Raw genomic sequence first — 23,117 nt, 5'->3', positions numbered from 1 at the left:
GATTTCACATACCTTAATGATTTCTTTCTTTCTTGAGAGTCACTGGATACGTAAATCTTTAACTCCTCACTCACGCTCTGCTGCTGTTCTTCAAGGATTTCTACTGCAGCATTCAGGTAGTGATATCTGGACTCTTCAGCCGATACCTCCTCTCTCAGATTCTGGACTTCCTAGTTTTATATACACACACACTTTACTGAGATCTGATCAGTGCAAAAGCTTTGTTAAAGTTTATATTATGCTCATATATTTAGAAGTATGAAGACTACACTAAAATGCGGTTATAAACTAGTTTATTCTTTGTATGCAAGAAATACAGGTTTCAAAATCAATCACATTCATTTCTAAGAGTTAATGAAAACTCTAACTAAATGCTTGAAACAAATTTCTGATGGAATCACTAATGTGTTTATCATGTTTTTAAACACACAGTTTTAAAATGGTTTGTTCTGTATTTGTATATGATTTAATCTCTCTTCTTACCACTTATCTGAATGAAGAACTGTAGGTGATACTTCCACTGTAAATAACATTTTTGAACGTTTTTTGACAGCAAAATATACAGCACAGATACCATAAGCTAAAAGAATACACAGACGCCAAGCTACATTATGTTTCTACTACCTGAATTACACAATTCTTATAAGTATTAAAGTTAGAAACGTTGTAAAAATTTAGTGATTACTATTATAATAAATAATATCATTTTATAATAAAATAACTTTCTAGACAAATGTAAGGTAAATCACTAATCTTGGGAGTTTCTTTATGACACGCACAAAATGTAGTGATAGTTATGCATTATGATGAACTGAAAAGAGGAATGTCAAGGAAATGACTGATGATAATTGTTCCTTATTATCTAATAAATAATCCTAAGGAACACTTATGATGAGCAGTTACATACAAGAAAGTTATAAACTATTCTTTGATATATTGTTTAGAGTATTCATGATGGAACTTTGTACAATGGACTGTAACTGCCGATTGTCGAAACAAGTGTAGAGGACGACGTTTCGAAAATCTTCCACCTTTTGTCTTCAGGACCACAAAAAGCAGCCTTCATCCATTTTACAAAGTTTCATCAAGTTAAAAACTGTTTCATTGTTTTAGAGTATAATCAAAAATCTGAAACCATCTCAAATGGAACACAGAAGAATTGACTTGTATGAAGATACATCACAACATGAAACTCATTTATCATTATTCTCCACCTGTTCCAGCTTTGATAGGTTGCTCTCAAGCCCAGCTGACTGGGAGTCATATGCTGATTTTTTCTGGTCATATTCATACTTCAAATCCTGCAAAACAGGATTTTATCATTGAAATATTCAATCATATCCGTATTAATTAATAATAAGAAACAAATTTCACTAAAAATAAACCAGACAGCATCAAGCCACCAAATAAAATGTTTAATATTAATAGTTCACATATATCAGTGGATTTCTAAGTTAACATTAACAATTGATATTCTGGTATTTTAAGTGTTATATATACATGACAAACAGTGAAGTGAATAAAGCTGGAGAGGAAGGGGTGCTCTTTACAGCTTAATTGAAGTTCCAATTGTTTGACAACAATCACCAACAGTTTGTTCAACAGTGGTCAGGGGAATGTACAACAATTAATATACACCTTATGGTGAGGAGAGATTAAGTAAAACTTAGGGTTGTATCTCAACCAACATTGTTGGTAATCTACATAAAACTAATATCACTTTAAACTACTGAAAATTGCAGGCAGATTATAATCCATCATGCCGCTTCCTCAGGTACATGACTCACCAAATGGGGAGAAGTTAAGCTTCCAGTAAGACAATGATCCTCAACATACAATAAATGTGGTAAAATGTATCTTGATCTACAGAAAGTCACAGTATCAACATTCTTGAAGTAGTACAAGCTTATGTCATAAATCAAAATTGCCAAAAAAAAAAATTACTAAACTTTGCTGAGATCTGAGGGATAGTACAGAATATCTAGAACAATATTCCACAACTTTATATACATAACTTTGAATAACTTATTCACTTTCTTTTGTATTTTCTATGATAGTATTTATATCATTAATATTAACATATAGCTGCTATTACTCATTGAATTTTATACTGGTATTTGTGTGTTTTCATAATTATTTCCACTATATCAAATCCAAACCTCTAACTAATATTAGCTTGTTATAACAAAAAAACAAGCCAAAACAAAAATAAAAAACAATGCATCCATTTAAAAGATTTCAGGGTACAGGTTATAATGTAGGATACACAATGTACCCTAGTTTTGGAGGTGACTATAAAAGTAAAACCCACATTGTAGTGGGGATAAACCAACTATCAGTCTTAACCTCCATTTGGTAGTCTCACATATGGAAATAAATGAATAAAAAAAAAAAAAAGGTTTAAAAGCAAATATAAAATTTAATTTTAAAATACCTGGCACTGCTGTCTCAGTGGCCGCAATTCTTTAATTACTGGAGCCAAATGAGCCTTTTTCTCATTTATTCGGGCATTTATTCTCCGTACCATGGTAGACATCTCTTCCAAAGTATGACCTTTCTCTTCATCAAGCTGTGCTTTAACACTAGACACCTTCTCTAGTTCCTCTTGTGTAGAATGAAACCCACCTATTCCTTTTTGATCCTCTAACAGAGACTGACCCAAAACAATTTATTATAAAGATTTGTGTCTTCTATTCACAAACTTTTAATACCAAAATTATAAGATTAAATTCTTATTTTACATTAGTCATTTATATCCAACTGTTCATAAAAATGAATGAAAAAGTTACAGAAATATCCCAAAATTTACATGAATGCAAAAATAGACAAGTGGTGTTAGCAGCATTCGAGAATGTACATATGGTCAACCTGTGCATTCACTGATGAACTTTGAATTAATATTGATATACAAAAGAATAGGAGCTAATGAAAATAATGGCAATCTTATAATAAATTCACTAACAGGAAGCCTTTTTTGTTAACTTGCATTTTCTAAAGGTAAACAAATTAATGAAAATAAATTTTATTTTCAAACAGTTAAAACCACTTACTAGTTTTTTTCTTAAAATATATTAAAACACACAAGTTATTATTCAGAATCCAAAATATTTCAGCTTATTTCAGCATATTTTTAAAATATCAGTATTTCATTTATTTAGAAAAATTGTTTTAAAATATTTGCTTTTAAAGATAAATAGTGAAAACTTACCAAACTCTCTGAAACAGACTTCTCTCTCTGTTCCAGAATTTCTTTGGTTCTGGCCAAAACACCCGTTTCTGCCCGTAAGTCACTTAGTTCTTGTTTCTTTTTCTTGTACAATGTACTCTTGCCTCTTAGTTTTGTCACATACTTTTTAAACTATCAGAAAGTTGAAATAAAAAATAATTTCATTTTGAAAGATGCAAGTTTCCCTTCAGTTTTAAGTTATGCTATCTTCTACAATGTAACTCTTAGCATCACAATAACAGTATTAAAACAAAGATCTAGCTTCATTCCTGTATATTAGAAATAAATAACGTAAAAGAACAAGTTGTACATATGTAAATTAATAATTTATTTAAACTAATTTGTTATTCATATAGATTCTATATGATGCATCATAATCCTAATTTTTAGTTTTGGTTTGTTTTGAATTTCTTGCAAAGCTACAAAAGGGCCATCTATGCTAGCCATCCATAATTTAGCAATGTAAGACCATAGGGAAAGCAGCTAATCATCACCACCCACCACCAACTCTTGGGCTACTCTTCTACCAATGAATAGTGGAATTGACCATCACATTATAATGCCCCCATGGTTGAAAAGGTGAACATATTTGGTGTGATGAGGATTCAAACCAGTGACGATCAGATTATGAGTCAAGTGCCTTAACCATCTGGCCATGCTGGGCCTTTAATGTTTAGGAATCTTTAAAATGCTTGCAATATAGAATCATGCAAAAAGATTGTGACATTATGTACTAATGATTTAGTTCAAAGTTAAAAACACAATGTACATAATATCTTTTGAAAATTTAATATACACCATAATGTTGAATGACATCATTATTTACAATATTCTCTGCTAGTGAAATAGTGCTGTAAAATATTTTAATAAAAAATGGTATAAGTAACAGTTCCATGCTTAGGCAAAGTTATCATTACTAGAAACATTATAATATTTCATAGCAAAATATTAAACATCAGTATAGTTCATTCTGTAGATGTAAAAATTAAATTAAATGCCCAAACATACTGTTACAGTTTTATTATTCAATAATGGATCTTTGAATAAACCATACCATTTATGGTATTCTACCTCTAGTGAGCATATATCTGGTATGTTATTAATTCTTTTGTAAAATATATGGAACATGCACTGTCAAAAGAGCTCAATAGTGTTCATCAACCAACAAAATTTAAAAGTAGAGGAGATTCAAAAAAAAAAAAAATTCCCAGAAAGATGAAGACTTTTTTTTTAATTAATCTTTGCCTAATATCACAGTGTTCCTGTTATACCTAAGATAATTCTCATAAAACCAGTTACTGTTTTAAACTGTAAGAACAATAAACAGGTCTTCTATCAAAATTGCACTTATCTTGGAGGACAGGTGTCAAATGCAAAGATTTCCTACATTCAGCCATATTTAATTGATTTGTAGAATTATACACACATTCTTTTCATCAATAAAACTTTGTGCATTATAAGAAATATGCTGGCCTTTTTTGTCAATGAGTAAAAATAATTTGATTTAAATTTAAATCACATTTTAATGCTAGGTTAATTTTAAAACTGAATCACAGATATAGTTTCTGGGTCCAACATTTCAACACTTGTCAGTAAAAATCGACAGAAGTGGATGAAACTGAATATCCAATATAAATACGCAACTCCACAAATGTACATATGTAATGCATGGAACACAACATGATTTTCTTTATAAATTTAAATTAATTTAAAAATATATTAGAAAAGACTTTACCTACACAATACATATTATTTAGAAACATGCTTATTTGTTGCAAATTGTATGTTATGTATGAAAAAACTGTATCCACCAATGATCTTAGAATGTTGGCAAATCTTAAAAGGTAACAATCAATTTTTACAAAGTTGCTTTGTACTTATTGTCATATTTCAATCAAGTCTGGTTGTACCTCGTCTCCCTTCAGAACTTCTTCTCCATCAAACCCTTTAGTTTGCTCTCTTTTCTCTCGTAGTTCTTCTTCCAGCTGTGCAAGTTCAGTTCGCACTTCGTTCAGCTGCTCAGCAGCTGTCTCCTTTTTACGAGCAATCATGGCAGCCTGTATAAAAAAAACAATATATAAAAATAAAACCCCAAACAATGTATACATATTACAAAAAGACGAATTGTTTTCCACATAATGTACACATCAGAAAATACACTTACTTTTATGAAATTATAGCTTATGCAAGCCTAAAATTTGAACAGTGAAATGTTGGACAAAATAAAAGTCTTTTTTTCTTCTTTTGTTTATTATGAACATATGATTTTTTGTTAGAGAAACTGATATAATATCTGACACTAAGTGATATAGTATTAAAGAAATGACATTAACAACCACTTTCATTAATAATTTCTTCAAACACTCTTTGTTTCAAGTATTTATAATAAATACATTTTATTAATCGGGTATGTTATTACATTTCTACTAAATAAAAGATTACTCTGCTTTTATTCTTATAACAAAAACTGAAAATCCTCAATAAATATCTAACTTAATGTATGGAAAACAGAATACCAACTTGTTGCCTGAAGAGTGACAGCTTGTCATTAACAGGTTCACTGCTAGCCATTTTCTTCTCAATTAACTGATTAACTTCTGTATTCATCTTCTTTATCTGTAAAGGAATAGTTTTACAAACAAAAATATTTCCATAACCAGTCTTTGTTACACACTAAAAGCAATAACCAAGTTTTCATGAGCAAGAAATATTGATGGCATTATTACCTTTTGAAAAATAATCTCAAAATATTTTTAAGGATTTATTTCATATCAATAATCATATTCAATACAAATAATAAATTCCAAAACTAACTGTAAAAAAAGAAAAATACATTTGGTTAATAAAAAAGGTATTAAAAGAGCACTCATTTGATTCTCAACATACCAACTGTGTAATATTTTAGAATCACTTTACACTTCAATCCATCACTTTTTATCACCATGCTTCAAAGTTTATTCCAATATACCTGTTTAGTTTAGTTGCATATGACTTTACCTTTGCATTTAGCTTGTCTATATCTGACTGACCCATGGCTGGCTGGTTGACAACATGTTGCAGGTCTTTAATGTACTTCTGACGGACATTTATCTCTTTAGGAAGTTTTTCTTTCACTAAGTATGAGTTAACACGTATCTCTTCTTCAAGTTTCTGTATCAAACCTGTAAGAAAATATCTTATGAAATAAATGCAATTTAAGTATTGAGAAATATTTTAATTTTTCTAATAGTATATACAAATCTTCATAAAATAATTTTTTTATTCAATGGATCATAAAATTTAATGTTTTTTGTGCACGTATACATGAATTTAATAATCCTAATTTCAACGAATTATGTTAAATTATCTTCCAAAACACATCCATAACTTAAAAATGTACAATAGCTTTTTATCTTTGAAAAATTTAGTACATATTTTAAATTTTATATAGTTCTGCATACCAATAATTCAGGATATAATAAAAGTTAATCTACATTATATGAGTAGGACTCTTACAATAACATCACATTTCACATTACTTGCATGCACGTGCACACCCAGCAATTACATTATTTTTTCCATTAAAATGTTTACATAAATTTCTCCATTTTTTTCTACCCACCTTCAGGTGTTGCTCCTAAAGCTGCATGGTGCAGCTCTTTCACCTGTTGATTTAAACGCTGAATTGTTTTTTCTGCATGTGCTAACTGAAACAAAAAGGAAAAATCTACCCTGTACTTGTAGTTAATTAAATTAGTTATTAAAGTATCTCTTCTAGAACCATTCCTTCAAAAATGCATATGTACATGCACACATTTGTGTGTGTAGCTAATTCTATTTTTTTCAGTTACAAAATGAGCACAACTGTTACCCTTCAAGCTATTTTGCACTTCAACAGCCCAAAACAGTGAACATAATCACAATTTAGCACAAAGTTATGCTATTTACATCTGTTTATTTATTTTTTCTCTTAAATCCAAAGTACTAAATTATTTCTTAGAACCAATAATTAACAAAACTTTTACTGAATAAAGCAGATACTTGTGCTTATTTATCCCACAAGCAGTGTGACTATTTAAATCATTCATGTAATGTGGCATCATTAAATAATATAAACATAACTAAAAGCAATTTGTGGAAAATATTAATTAAAATGTATAATCTGGTAAAAGATTCCATCTTGCATTCAGAGTTTGTGTTTGTTTGTGTGTTTACATATTTCTAAAACTTATTAAACTTCTTGCTGTTTTACAATTTTTTTTCTGTTATAACTATCAATTTAGCAATACTAGAAAAAATCAATTTTTCTGGTCTATACATGTAGCATTTAAGTTAAGTAATGTTTTGTATTATCTTTTAACGTCTGTATTGCTATATTCATTTTAAATTATCCTTACCCCATTTCGCTGGTCAGTCTTCTGCTTTGCAAGATAATCTGCTCTGTCATGTTCTTCACGCAGATTACGAGCAATTCCCAACATTTCATCTTTATTTGGATGCGAATCAACCTTAATTTCAGAATAAAATAATTAGTGAAATTAACCATCTTTATTATTAAAAAAAATATTTAACATTCAAACTTCAATGTCTATTTTTTCTCTACTATACACACACAAACTTTTAAAACATGTAATAAAACTGAAATTGCATTTGTGAGGAAAATAGAAAACAAACACTGATCTTTAACTTTATATTGAAACTCAGTAACTCAATGCAGATTCACATATGTAACCAACACTTTCCAAGAGCTGTTTATTTCTAAACTATATCATACAACAATCAATCTCATCAATTTTATACTTCATACAAAATAAACTCAAATATTGACCTTGCTACCACATAAGCTTAATTGTACTGTCTCCAAACACTACTAATTATATTGCAAAAGGAAGTTCCTAAACAAAACGAAAAAAGTCCAATTTCATATTAACATACTGTGAATTTCTTCAAGTAATTTCAATAAAAACACCAAACGGGAAATATAGAATCATAAAATTTATTTTTACTACATTGAAATATGTTTGAAGAGATAGGAAAACTATTACATAATAAAAAAAAAATAGGAACAGGGAAATTAAAATTAAAAACTTGTAAAAAAAGTAGAGAATTGAATCTCAGCAAAGCAGTAGAACAAATTTAGTTAAACTGTTTGTACATGTGACAATCACAAATAAAATTTCATTTCCTTTAAACAACTAATTAAAGCAATTCGCTACAAACATGTATTCAGCTGACTTTACCACAGAAAAACATTAAAGACTTTCATTCAAAGAAACTAAATATTTGGCAATGATTTCCTTACAGCTATTATCAAAGTACATCTTAAAATTATGTTTACTAGGAAGGTTGACAATCAATTATTTATGTAAAGACATGTACATCTCATGATGTTTTAGTTTAAACAAGAGTAGAATGAAAAATATTCAATGACAATAGTCCTTCAATCACGGACATGTATAACAAAATCCCATGCATGTATTTATTCAAATGGTACAACCCATTTTTAAATCAAGTTGCTGTTAACATAATTTCTTGTGGTCACTTCTTCAATCATTCAAAATAAAAGCTATCAAATAAAGGCATGAAAACTCAAATCCGAATTTTTGTACTGCCTACATATAAAGTGGAAACTAGTACTTTAAAAATATTGTAGGCTTTCTAAATCTTTCCAATAAAAAGAGTTACCCTAATATAAATATTTTATTGTACCAGCTGTGATGTAATAAGATCAGTTTAAACTACAACTGCTGATGGACATAATTTATTATATTTAATTCAATCTTATCTAAATCAGACAATTCTGTTGAGAATAAAAATAATATGCAATACTTTGTTGATACGGTTTTTGTTCCTTTTTACAAATTAATAAAATTTGAAAAGCACTAGCTCAGGGTAGAAAATAACTTATAAATGATCTTAAAAACTAAATTCATTCATGGGTTTATGCTTGAAGGAATTTTTGTCACACTTAACAGTAAAAGTGTGATATTAGGTGGACAAAAGGAGTTGTTGCAATAATTCAAATGCTTTCCCAGGCTAGTAGTACACTTATTTATCATAACAACAATATATGTAATGACATATTTATTACTAATTATGTCACAATACTTTCTTTTTTAATAACATAATTAACAATTAGAAGTATTAGGCAGCTTCACTGTTACAAATTTTAGATAAATCACGCTGAATGCATCTACACCACTTATATTCAACAGAATAGAATCTTAAGAACAGAATATTAAACAAGTTTTTTTTTACCTTTCGTTTCACTCTTTCAATTTTCTTTGTCAGCTGTTCTCTTTCTTCTTCCATGTGTCCAAGATCCTTCCTTATTTCTTGTGGTGAGAAGCCACTGGTTTTTAGTGCTTCATACTGTTTATGGACTTCTTTAAAATCTTCAATTAGTTGCTCATACTATTAGTCAAAACAGTTTAAATTAGATCAAGCACAAACTAGGGATTTTTGATACACATGTAATTAAAAATCAGATCAATTACAAAATAATAACAAAACATTTGATCCAATGACAAGTACTTACAAGCCATTTGTTGCTAATACAATAAACCAATTCCCACAGAATGAGATTTTGAAGAAAGTATATGGTTTTTACAAAGAAATCCATTAGGATTTCTAACAAGTTAGAAGTATCCTTCCAGTTAACCAATGAAAATCAGAAATTTACACTGGACAGCAGCTACACACACAAACAAAAGCTACAGTTTTCTTATTGATACATTCCTAAAATGTTTTATTTTTAAAAGAAAATTTTACAAAGACTAAAAATCATTACCACTAAATCAAATTTTGATAGGTGATTTTGGATATTCCTCTATTCATTTTACCATTTTTGGTATCTGATCAATCCACTTAGTCATACTTTTCGGTAAAGAAGTTCATACTTTAAATCTAGTTTTTCTGCATCGTCAGTACATTCTTATGTGTTCTTTCCCTTGAAATATTGAACCAATCAATGATGGTTGCATGATAAAAATAACAGTATCCAAGAAAAATATACATGTAAAAATGGCTGGTTTGGGTTGAGAAATATTTTTATGTAGAGGAGCTAAATCGTCAGGTTCACAATGACTGAAGAAGGTTGAAACGTTGTTAGCTCCTCTACATAAAAATATTTCTCAACCCAAACCAGCCGTTTTTACATATTTTTCTCACAAGTGGGTTTTCTCATCATCACTGATTAGTTTCCAAGAAAATATGAAGATATTAGCTACAAATGACCAGCTCTGTAAAGTGACCTAAACACAGTTTGGAACAGTCTCAATTACAATCTATCTTCAAGTCTATATTGATAAGCTATAACCTATTTAGTCTAGAGTACAAAAAAACCTTCTAAAGTTTTAAACTTTCAGGTCAAATCTAATTTTTGATAAAGCTTCACGAATATCATGACTGTAAAAACTGATGTTATACATTATACAAAGTAATATTTTGAAATCAAAACAATTTATCCAAGCTATCTCTTTAGTTCATGAAATTTGTGTGTTATTTTTACAATTTGGAATTTTACATCTGCTTGTTAAAGAAAGACAAGGAGCCAAATTTATATTTCTAACATCACACAAGAAATGCTTCACCAAATGGGAGATTTACCTGTTGATACAACTCTAAGACATCAGCATCACCTTCAACAGCTGGAGCAAGTTCAATTTTGACAAGATACCGAGCCAAGTAAGCCCTTTTCTTAAGTTCTTCCAAGCGACGCAAAACCCATTCCAGAATATGATGTATAACTGCTTTCTCTCCATACACAATACCTTGACGAAATTCACTCCTAGTGAAAGAAACATATATACAACTAACTGAAATGTATGTTAGAGTAGTAATGTTGCAAGTTAAAAGATACTCTGCAAAAGAAACTGAATATTATATCAGATAGGCAAAAGTTCACATTCTTAATGTGTAACAATATTCTTAAAATTCCTTTGTCCAAAGTAACATGTTTGTATTTTTTATTATTTTTTTATTGTACAAACTATTGTTATAAATTGAAGGTCACTCAACTCCTGAAGTTCTATTGTGTGCTTATTTACAAAGCTATATATAGGTTAATTGCACATAGCCACTTCTAATTTAGAACTTAGGGAAGGCAGCTAGCTAGGCAACAGCACCTACCACCAACTTTTGATTTACTATTGTCTGAACAACTAGTACGATTTGACCGTTACTGTTATACTTCATTCATGGCCCCAAAACATGGAGCAATTGTTTGCAGTAACAGGACCCAAACCATAAACTCACAAATTCACAGTCCATACATGATAAATAACAGACAATACCACGTTGGATGTCATAAAGAAAGAGCTGCATTGAAATACAATATATACTATGTGGTGAAGTAATGAGACTCAAAAACCACTTGTTATAAACACTTCATCATTATGAGAACCATAATGGTATTTCTTTTGTTTGCTGACCCAAGTTGTACTGATGAGCCTTGAATTGGAAAAACTGCAGTACATTGTGGAGTGTACAGCCAATCAAATAATGCTTTAGGCTTCCACATAACAGGTTCTCTTTAAAATTTCACCTCTGGTGAAAAAAAAAAGAAATTTTTAAACATATACAAAATGTGGAACGAGGATGAAATAATTTATACTGGAATGAGACTTAAAATAACTATTGTTAACATGAAAGTTATTAGACACCAACTCACCATTATTATGTGTAGAATCAGAAATAAGATACAATTCATCCACTTTACTATATTACCAACTGTCTTAAAACAGAAAAATAACTAATATAAGAAATAGCTATAAAAACAGTTGAGAAATACTTAAAACTGACAGAGAAAAAAACACCACCTTCTTTTATAAAGATTGATAATACATTTTGATCAGAAAGAACTAGAATGTATATCAATTAGTGCCAAAGCAGTGATAACATTATAATAACCTTCTATGTCACTGCTTCAGATCTGTCTTCTATTTCAGTATGTAAAACATATATGGAGTCTTCTCCCCACATTAAGTAGTTTTCCTTTAGTTGAGAGCTTTTAGTTCTCACATTGAGGGACTACAATGCACATTGTTTATGTGTGTGCGTGCATGCAAACTTAACCATGTTATGAATTTTAAAAACATCCAAATATTTCTTGTTTGTAATTAAGACATAAAACACACTTTTTGATCTCATTACACACACAGAACAAGTTCATATTTTCATGATAACCCCAAAGCTCACACTTTTTGATCTCATTACACACACAGAACAAGTTCATGTTTTCATGATAACCCCAAAGCTCACACGTTTTGATCTCATTACACACACAGAACAAGTTCATGTTTTCATGATAACCCCAAAGCTCACACTTTTTTATCTCATTACACACACAGAACAAGTTCATGTTTTCATGATAACCCCAAAGCTCACACTTTTTTATCTCATTACACACACAGAACAAGTTCATGTTTTCATGATAACCCCAAAGCTCACACTTTTGATCTCATTACACACACAGAACAAGTTCATGTTTTCATGATAACCCCAAAGCTCACACTTTTGATCTCATTACACACACAGAACAAGTTCATGTTTTCATGATAACCCCAAAGCTCACACTTTTGATCTCATTACACACACAGAACAAGTTCATGTTTTCATGATAACCCCAAAGCTCACACTTTTGATCTCATTACACACACAGAACAAGTTCATGTTTTCATGATAACCCCAAAGCTCACACTTTTTGATCTCATTACACACACAGAACAAGTTCATGTTTTCATGATAACCCCAAAGCTCACACTTTTTGATCTCATTACACACACAGAACAAGTTCATGTTTTCATGATAACCCCAAAGCTCATCAATTAAAGCTGCCAGTGCACAATTCTCCAACTGTGTACAAGTTTCTCTTTATATATTTGTCTACGTATTTTTTTATCAATTCACAACAACTTAAATTTTATTTCACCAAGTTAAATGGAAGAAATTAACTTTTAAAAGACAATCACTTTATTATTATTATTATTACACTCACAAATCCACATCTGGAGGTGGTTTATATTTCAAAATTCGCAGAAATCCTAACATCTTCACAGCTAACTGTTCTGGATCCTCTTCTCTGACATCCACTTTCACCTGATAGTACCAAAACACATTCTTTAAGTCTTAAAAACATTAGAAGAGTAAAATTGCAGCAACAAAAAACTGTCTAACAAACAAAATACCCCATCCCCAAAGTTTTAGTAGACATGAAATGCTAAAGATCAAAAGTGATTTAAAATATAAAAATGTTTTTTTATCCAAATGTGTAAAAAATACATTCAGTAAAGCATTTAGCATATAATAAAAAGTAAATGATGTTAAAGTTCCCAACTGTTACTAGATCATATTGCAAGTTTGTTTTTTTTTATTTCAAACTATCTTGCATACTTCACTATAATCTGACACAATACATACACTAATAAATGATGTGTATTAAAGTCCTGTCAGCATGTTTAATACTGAATTTAATAGCTTAAAACTGTTAGTCTCTTTCAGTTTGAAACTGTTTTATTAGTTTATAAAGATTTTTTTGTTATTCAGTATTTATGCACATGTAACTTGTTAACCATACAAGAGTAAACTTACAAAGTGTGCTTTCTTAACTTACACATACAACTGCTTAAACCTAATCACAGTCTAAATATAACAAACCAAATATGGTGCAAGAATAAACATGATATTTATAAACAATAAGGAACACATACACAGATATTTATCCTCACAGCTAAACTTTGCACTAAATATATTTATAAGGAGTATAAAATGTTTTAATTAATTGTAGTAAACTTCAAAAAATTAGCACTGGCTACTACATTTCTATAGCTATCATATAAGTTTATTTTATAATAATAATTCATGTCCTTCACTATCTTCTAAAACAAACACTTTCCTTGACAACTAAACTTTGCTTACATTATATTTAAACATCTTTACCATTATAATTTGAAAAAACCTAGCTATTATTCAATATTAATTTGAGGCAGCAGCACTGCTAGCTACCAAAACAAAGTTAAACCCTGAGAAATAGCTACTACTTAAAATAATTATAATATTATTCCAATATAATACAGTCTACTTAACATAGGTTCAGAGCATTGTAAAATCATCCAGATCACAGATTCTGTAGGTATGTGCCCAATTCTTCCCTTGCTTTGACACAAAAAAATGTGTACATATCTATCATTAATTTAAAAATGATTGTATATCTTACTCTTTTAAAGCCATGTAACATCTATTTCAGCTTTGTTGATTATGTATCTTTGACAGTTTGCTACATGCCAAATATTTGTGGCCTATATTTAAGAATTCACAACCTGTTGTTAACTCTTGGCAGTATGTTGAGATATTTAGTTGTTTAGTTGAGAAATCATTCAGCTTCTGTACAGACACTCTAACACATTAGTGCATGTCATCATCTATCAACATTTACATTCATCATCATAACTAGTGCACAGTAGAACCAATACAAATTATTGTGTAACTGCAGCTTTCATAAATATTACTCCATACAAAGTAACAAGAACAAAATTATTGAAATTATCACTATTTTCATAAATAAATAAATAACCTCAAACAAATATATATACATACTCTTGGTTCTATATGTATATCATAAATTTTTCAATAGCATGGTAGTACAAAAATGGCTTTTTCTTAAATCTCTTCAAGATATACAAAATAATACTCAAGGATAGCAAGGGACCTATTGGCTATCCTATTTACTAAACTATAAAAAGATCTCTACATAGACAGTCATTATAAATTAAATATTAAATCAAACCTTCACTCAAAGTTTCTTAAATTCATCAAAACCACAACATCTAAAACATAGAGTTCAAAAGGCTAATTACTTTGATGGTAAAGTAAAACCTTTTTCACTGAAAATCACTCCTGCTCTGCCAAAATGAATATCTCCATCCTCCTTTCTTTACATTCTTACTATTAACTTAGAAAAAAAAAAAAGCATAAGCATTATTCATTTCCATAACAACCTTAAAGACCTTTATCAGTTCCTCTCCAACTTTTCTTTTCTCAAGAAAAAAACAATTTCCGAGATCTTAACGTGTCCCTGGATGACAAACTTTTCATCTCGTGTACCATTAGAAAATTTTCCATCAAAACCTTTCCCAAAGTTCAATATATTTCTTAAGGTAAGGAGTCCAAGACTGAACACAGTCCTACAAATATGAGCTAACCAGTTATTTATACAATGAAATCATAGCCTCTTTCAACTTGTATTTAATATTTCTGTAAATATGACCTAAAATCATATTTGCCTTGTTGCTGGTAACAGCACACTACTTAGAACACTCGAGAAACTATATGACTAAAACACCAAAATGCATTTTCTATAATTTTGCAAATGTTGCTCCCATTAAAATTAAAGATATAATTTAAATTATGATGGTACACGTGCATTACATCATATCTATTATAATCAAAAGCCATCTTCCAGTTACTTGCTCAACTACCAAGTGATCTAAGTCATTTGTAAAGCATTACAATAATCCTCACAGCAAGCAATACTCGAGATCCTAATGTCATCATCAAATTTAAATAACTTATTGGCCATTCCTACACACATGTCATTGATACAAATTAGGAAAAGCAAAGATCCTAACACTGAATCCTTTGATAATTCACTTGAGACATTAATCCAGTTCCAATGAACTTTCTCCGTTTTCTTCCATCCAGCTACTTTTTGATCTAACAAGACGACTTATCCCTTATACCGATGGACATTTTTTTTCAACAATTCACCTTCTATGTAACACCTTGTGAAATTCTTAGTAATAATACAAATATACTCAATTCACACTTTATTCTTATCTGTGTAAGATATTTAAAAATAAAACCCATAAGACTCTTACCTTTGAAGGAGAAGCTAAATGAATTTTGTCTGAAAGTTAATTAGAACTGCAATATTTAATGGAGGAACCAAAGAATACATCAGAAACAACATATAGTAAAAGTTAGTACTTAATATAACAATGTTGTACAATTTAAAATATGTTACTTACTCTTGAGTCAATTTCAGCAAATACATCATTGAGAACTTGTAACAGATGTTCACTTTTCAGAGAATCAAAGCTGATTAGATTCAACTTCCTGTTAAATGGCTCTTTGTTCAGCTCTTGAACAATAAACTTGATCTGTTCACTCATCTTTGCATCCTAAGAAACAGATCAAAGCTGGTACAAACAGAAAAAACAACAACTTTATAGAAATAACATTAATATTTATCTGCAGAATATGAAGGGAAATTAAAAACTGTCTCAATTATCAGCAATCTCAACTCTACCCTTAAGCCACATTAAGAATATGAATATTAGAAATAGAGAAATTTTGGTTACAATTTCTTTTTTTTTTTTTTATAATTTTGAATAAATGGAAGAAGTATTCATGAATTTCACAGCTGAATTAGTTGAAGATAGTGGTCAAATGTAGAAAATATTTAAATATCCAAGACAGACATATTCCTCATATTAAAAAAAGGAAGCTTTACATAAAAGACCACATTGGCTCATTAAAAGTATAAGGGATAAAACTAAAGAAACCTAAGTTTACTTCTGACAAAAGACTTGAAGCATCATGAAAAATTAAAATGGTTTACTCATATATCTTGTGATATTCAATAAATTGAAATAATACACCAAGTAAACAGTAATTTTTTATTATAGCCAAAACAAAGGTACTCTACCTCACGTCTCAAACAAACTTGGCCAAAACGTAGCAAAACATCCTTGATTTTATAGTAGTTAATAATAAAGGTTTAAATGGCATATCGTTCTTATTCATGAAAACAGTTGATTAAAAAGCAATCAGAAAATGACATTGTATATGAAAAAGACTGGACACAAAGGTACATTTTGGGAGGGTAACAGTCATCCTTAGTGAACAGTTTTATTTTTTAAATAGGATGATTACTATTTGAAGTAAGTTGCTTTCAGATATGGAAGATCAAATAAATTTAAGAGAGTTCAGTGGAAGGCTTGATAAATATTTGAATGATAATGGCTAGCTTTGTTTTGTTCTTTTTTTTTTTTAGTTCAAGGAATAGGGTGGCCTAGATAGACCAACAGGTCCCGTATTGTCCTTAATGTTATGTTTATGATTTGTATGAAAACAAAAAGCCTATCTCACTTAGCTATAAATATATCCTAAAATTCTTATAGTTTTAATACCAACAACAGAAAATTGCCTTGACATATTGAGTGAAATGTACCACAATGCTGACATCCTTTTCTTTAGTTATTCTATTGAAGGGATTCCCACTTACATCAAATGTGCATTCCAAATTATAATCCAAATGCATTACCTTGCACTTACTGTAATTGAAAGTTGTAATAGCTGTCAAACTAACCAACTGATTCAAGTAATTCTGTAGTAACTAAACATCTTCAATACAGTCAGAAATACCCAAATATTCACTGTTATCAGGAAACTTTACTAATTTGTTCATTACATAATGTATTATTTTTGAAAAAACAGCATAGAATCGAGCATTGTCCCCTGACAAAGGCCTAGTTTGATTATATTTTATTAGTAACAGTTCCTTTTTCTTTCTCTCCCTAAATCTAATTAGTCTTTCCCCAACCATCACAGGCATTATTTGCATGACTAATATGATGTGTGGCAGCTTATAAAATCTGTGCACAACAGATGTGTCTAAATCTTTCCCATGACAAGATACAATTATAAGACACAACCACAATTGAATACCATATCTGATGAAATTTTCAAAATAACAACCTGGTTACAAATTGCTATAACAAATTTTATTAAAATGTTTTACAGTATGTTTGTTAATTATAATAAAGGTCTTACTGAAGCAATAACAGAAAGAAGAAAAAGTTTCAAAAGGTAAGTTAAGAGTTTCTTTCTGATGTCTACATTAAACTATTAAACCATAATTCTTGTTGTATAACTGCTTCATAAAACAAAAACAAGGAATTACAACATTTATACCAGCATTATGAACTACCTAATCAAAAGAAACTCTTATTTTTCTTATTTAGTTTTGCTAGTATTAAGGTCACCGATACATTAAATGCTCTAATAAGTTCAAATTACTTTACATTTATGAGCTTATAATTCAAAATTCTGTTAATAGTAGGCTTGTTCTTCACATCAGGAAATATTATGTTTAACTGAGAAGGTTGGGCAGAATTGTATAACAACTTTAAATATTGTAATATATAAGTAATATTAAATAAGTGAATGATAGGTGTCATACAGTTTTTACATCACAGTAAACAATAACCTGAGCCTTACTCTATACTCTAGTCATTTTGTAACTTAGTTATAAATTCATACACCCTAATACACTATTAGTGACTTACACTGTCACAAATTGTGACAGTAAAGGGTAAAAAAAAATCCTCTGACGATTTTGTAATTTAAAGCATAATAGTGATTCAATTAGCGTGCGACATTAACAGTACAGTGAGGGTGACAGTGTAACGTAAACGTAATAGCGATATCATGATTTTTTTCAATTGTAAACGAAACTTATTATTTCAAATATCACAGTTTCTGAGCAAATTACGTCATTAACACAAGAAACTTTAACAAAACGCATACATTACCGTAATAGTACTAGCAATGACCTAGGAATTCCTTTTAAAAAGTGGTTTATCTCGTAAAAATCTAAGCATACTTAAGAGTTTAAGTTACTAATGATTATCGTCCAGCTATCCCATCAATGTTGAAATTCTACCGTGCGCACTTCGAAATGTCATTCAAATACTGCATTACTAAAAATCACCATATTTATCCCACAACAATGTAAGAGTACAAACACACACACGAACTTCTATCACTGACGTAGTTGAAACAAAACTTCGAATACATAAATTAAGTTTTTTAGTTGTTTCAGATTTTATTAATGTCGTTGTGGTACTAAGTTAGTTAGTTAGTTTGTTTGTTTTTGAATTTCGCACAAAGCTACTCGAAGGCTATCTGTGCTAGCCGTCCCTAATTTAGCAGTGTAAGACCAGAGGGAAGGTAGCTAGTCATCACCACCCACCGCCAACTCTTGCGCTACTCTTTTTTTACCAACGAATAGTGGGATTGACTGTAAATTTATAATGCCCCCCCCCCACGGCTGAAAGAGCGAGTATGTTTGGCGCGATGGGGATGCGAACCCGCACCCCTCAGATTACGAGTCGCACGCCTTAACGCGCTTGGCCATGCCGGGCCTACTAAGTTAGCACTAATAATAATGCAATGAAAAATATAAACAGTTTGTATCATCTAATATAATGACAAAACTCGTTATGAATTTCACACTTCAAGAATTAGGATAAATATTAGGTATTCTCAGGTAACATGGAATTATTATTATTAATCAGTACCAAAAGGTTGTAAACATTTATTTAATTATTTTAATGAGGTAAAAATTAGCTTGCAGATGCCAGCTGCTTGAAAATAATATATCTTTGGCATCTCCCACATGTGAAGAACTTGTGTGTTTTTACATAGCAAGGCCACATCAAGATATCTACAGTGTCCACCGACGGGATCCCAACCTCTGATCTTAAAGTTATAAATCTGTAAACTCACCCCTGTTCCACAGGGCGACCTCCCTTAGAAAGAGGTGAGCCACTCTCAAAAGCTGTACAATTGATGTGAGTTACGACTTTTCTCCTCTATAGATATTATTGGAAAAGTTGATGATGTATGCAGCATTGAGTGATGATAGATAACACTTCTACGTCTTGCCTGAATCTTAGCAATAAATCAGTTATCTTCTTGGACGTTAAAGAGTTTTCTCTGTCGAAAGCCTCTCATCACGACAGTCAGTAAGAGTCAACAGAAAGCTATAACTTGGCCTATGAGTGAAAACTTATATAGGCCCGGCATGGTCAAGTGGGTTAAGGCGTTCGACTCGTAATCTGAGGGGACATGGGTTCGAATTCTAGTCACACCAAACATGCTCGCCCCTTTCAGCCGTGGGAGCGTTATAATATTCCTGTCAATCCCGCTATTCGTTGTTAAAAGAATAGCCCAAGAGTTGGTGGTGGGTAGTGATGACTAGCTACCTTCCTTCTTGTCTTACACTGCTAAATTAGAGACGGCTAGCGCAGATAGCCCTTGTGTAGCTTTGCGTGAAATTAAAAAAAAAAGACTTAAACAATTATTTTAAATAATTCTCCCTTATTTATTTATTTTCTTTACTCTCTGAGTTTGATTTACTTGCTGCTTAACATTTCCAAAATCCGAATTTTTCAAATACTCTTAAACTTTTCTGTTGGATATCAATGAACACGAATACTACACCTATATTAATGAACTTCGTGCTTTCTATCTGTTTTAATTATGTATGAATTTAAACTACATATATATGTCGTCCATATGCAGTTTTATTATAAACACGTGATTACGTTCTAGCAGCTTTTATTCTTTGTTATATAAAGTAAATAATATCTATTTTGCTAGATGGATATGGCAGTGACTGCTACATCCTTTTCTGACCGAATCGACATTGTCTGTATGTTACAATCGACCTACGTTTGAATGTAGTTATACTAAGACAATCCATAGTACAGAGAATTTTGCCCTAAAGTGGAAAGCAATTTCTAATTAATTTTATTTTTGAATTAATAATGTAAACATAACCCATTAAAGGATTTAGTTTTAAAAATGCTTTAAAAGAACTAAGGTCATGAGGTGATGGTGTCTATTAGACAAGAACAGTGAGTTTACTTCTTGAATTTATGCCTGCTTTCTTAAATGATTTTCTACCTGGAGGTAAAAAAAGTCATTCCATTTGAAAAATAGTACGTTTTGTTCAGCAGAGATATATCTCAAGATAAAAGAAAAGTGTGGAACAAATCACAATTCAGTAGAAGTAACTGTCTCTTCATGCGTGCATCAATATGTGGGTTGAATTTTCTTTTTGTATGTTACAACAGGCACAGCATGACCAGCTGATTAGGGTACTTAACTCACAATTTGAGGGTCGCAAGTTCGAATTTCCATCCAACCAAACATGCTCACACCTTCAGCTGTGGGACCGTTGTAATATATTGGTTAATCCACTATTTGTTGATAGAAAGAGTAGCTCAAGAGTTTGCTGTGGTTAGTGATGACAAGCTGCCGTCCTTCTAGCCTTACACTGCTAAATTAGAGGCGGCTAGCGCAGATAGCTTCGTGTAACTCTGCACGAAATTCAAAACAAAACAAATTAAACTGTTACAATATAAAAAGCCCCGCGCTGGTACAGCGGTATGTCTCCGGATTTATAACGCTAAAATCAGGGATTCGATTCCCCTCGGTGGCTGAGCAGATAGCCCGATGTGGCTTTGCTATAAGAAAAGCACACACAATATAAAAATTATGTTCATTTTGTACACTCTCATTATTTAAAACACACTACAAAAACACAATCAAGTTATCAAACACGGATTACTCTACTTATTTCCTGATTGAATTTGCTGTTATTAACAGGTATAACAATATAATAATTGTCGGGAAATCAGTTTCTACTTAAAAGTACCTGTTTTACATCTTCATTGTTAAGTTTCCAGTAAGTCTACGGATTTAAGTCTAAAATCAGTGAACTGATTCTTTTGGTGGACACAGTAAACAGCCAGATTTAGCTTTGCTGTAAAACACACACATTCATTATTCATCGTCAACAAAACAGTTACATTCTCATTGCTGTTTCATTGAATTTAGATTGCAGATTTTTTATACATTACTATATAAGTTTCAGTCATGTACATATTATGCACAATACATATTACATATGGGGAGACTCTAATTAGAAACTTACACGAAATTCACTGTTACTGATTTATTCACTAATTATGTTCTTACATTAAACATTTTGACTAAATATAATAGTATCTTTTTAGTTCCAACTTTAACAATAACATCGTAATTTTCGTGTAATTATTTTAAAACTGAATAAAAATATCATAATTTCTACTAGCTAACACTACACTGGGAAAATATTTCCTATCGCATGAAGATCAGCGGTAGAAAGTAGTTTTACGTTTATTATATAGCCATTTTATGTGTGAAACTTTGCTATAGTATGATTTTGCGATATCTGTGGCTGGTGGTTGTATGGCGTTCCCTGGAAAAACAGAAACTTCATAAATAAGAGTGAGATTCGACACAGAGATATCAACCTCAATGACACATTATGTTACGTATAAGCTAAACAGTTAGGTCAGAGACTCTGGGTGTTCAGGTATACTGTTTCTAATTTTGAACTAGCTACTAAATGGAACAAGAAGGCCAGTAGCGCTCACCGCTACAAGAACTTTGTCGAACCCTTTGAGCGGAATACTAAGACTGAATGTCATATTCATGATTATTAAAGCTATATTTTCAATGCATTAATTTAATTTTTTTGCTAGAGGACCCATAATGTTAGGATTTGGAAAGCTCACGGAAATTAATGTAATATGTAGAAATAACAGTAAGATATAGGTTCAAGCAATCAGTCACGAGCATTGGCTCCTCCAGCAGACGCCTGTGATGATGAGAAAGTTTAGTACCAGTTAACAGTTATTATATAGCTGCAGGAAGGGACAGGAAAAGGCGTCTGTCTTCCCTTACATTTCAAAACATTGCATGTATTATGGTGTAAACTTAATATCGTAGTTAAATGAATACGAGTAATTTATATTAAAACTGTAAATTTGTAACTGCGTTTAAATACACATAACACTTATTTTTATAGCCTGTTGGCTTACTTTGTAAAAGCTGATCCCCTACATACTCTTCCCCCCTGCAGTGGCACAACTATATGTTTTGATACCCGTAGTGGGCAGAACTCAAACAGCCTGTTGTATAGTTTTGAGTTTAATATTAAAAACAACAACAACACAGCTACATGCTTTGCTCCCCTTTCCCTCGAATATATTTATGTTGGCGCCTATGCCAGTAAATT

At 30.8% G+C, this 23,117-nt stretch overlaps 1 protein-coding gene across 2 annotated transcripts in view; it reads right to left on the bottom strand.

Moving 5' to 3' along the window:
* LOC143256645 (intraflagellar transport protein 81 homolog) overlaps positions 1-19,011 on the bottom strand; it is a 29,446-nt gene extending 10,435 nt beyond the window's left edge. The window contains exons 1-14 of one of the 2 annotated variants that reach the window (XM_076514124.1): positions 18,874-19,011; positions 16,231-16,383; positions 13,203-13,303; positions 10,814-10,994; positions 9,464-9,619; positions 7,603-7,713; positions 6,828-6,912; positions 6,224-6,387; positions 5,747-5,842; positions 5,137-5,283; positions 3,209-3,358; positions 2,435-2,653; positions 1,215-1,301; positions 13-170 (exon numbers count right to left, since the gene is read on the bottom strand). In XM_076514124.1, coding sequence (XP_076370239.1) covers positions 13-170; positions 1,215-1,301; positions 2,435-2,653; positions 3,209-3,358; positions 5,137-5,283; positions 5,747-5,842; positions 6,224-6,387; positions 6,828-6,912; positions 7,603-7,713; positions 9,464-9,619; positions 10,814-10,994; positions 13,203-13,303; positions 16,231-16,374 — 1,799 coding nt within the window. In that variant the 5' untranslated portion in view covers positions 16,375-16,383; positions 18,874-19,011. Of the gene's footprint in view, positions 1-12; positions 171-1,214; positions 1,302-2,434; positions 2,654-3,208; positions 3,359-5,136; positions 5,284-5,746; positions 5,843-6,223; positions 6,388-6,827; positions 6,913-7,602; positions 7,714-9,463; positions 9,620-10,813; positions 10,995-13,202; positions 13,304-16,230; positions 16,384-18,798 lie in introns of both variants that reach the window. The other variant, XM_076514123.1, reaches the window with a different exon arrangement.
* Between the last annotated feature and the right edge of the window lie 4,106 nt (positions 19,012-23,117).

This window comes from Tachypleus tridentatus, chromosome 7 (assembly GCF_004210375.1).
Source record: "Tachypleus tridentatus isolate NWPU-2018 chromosome 7, ASM421037v1, whole genome shotgun sequence".
NCBI lineage: Eukaryota > Metazoa > Arthropoda > Merostomata > Xiphosura > Limulidae > Tachypleus > Tachypleus tridentatus.
Note: the sequence above shows the minus strand (reverse complement) of the source record. Positions and strands in the feature narration are given on the sequence as shown.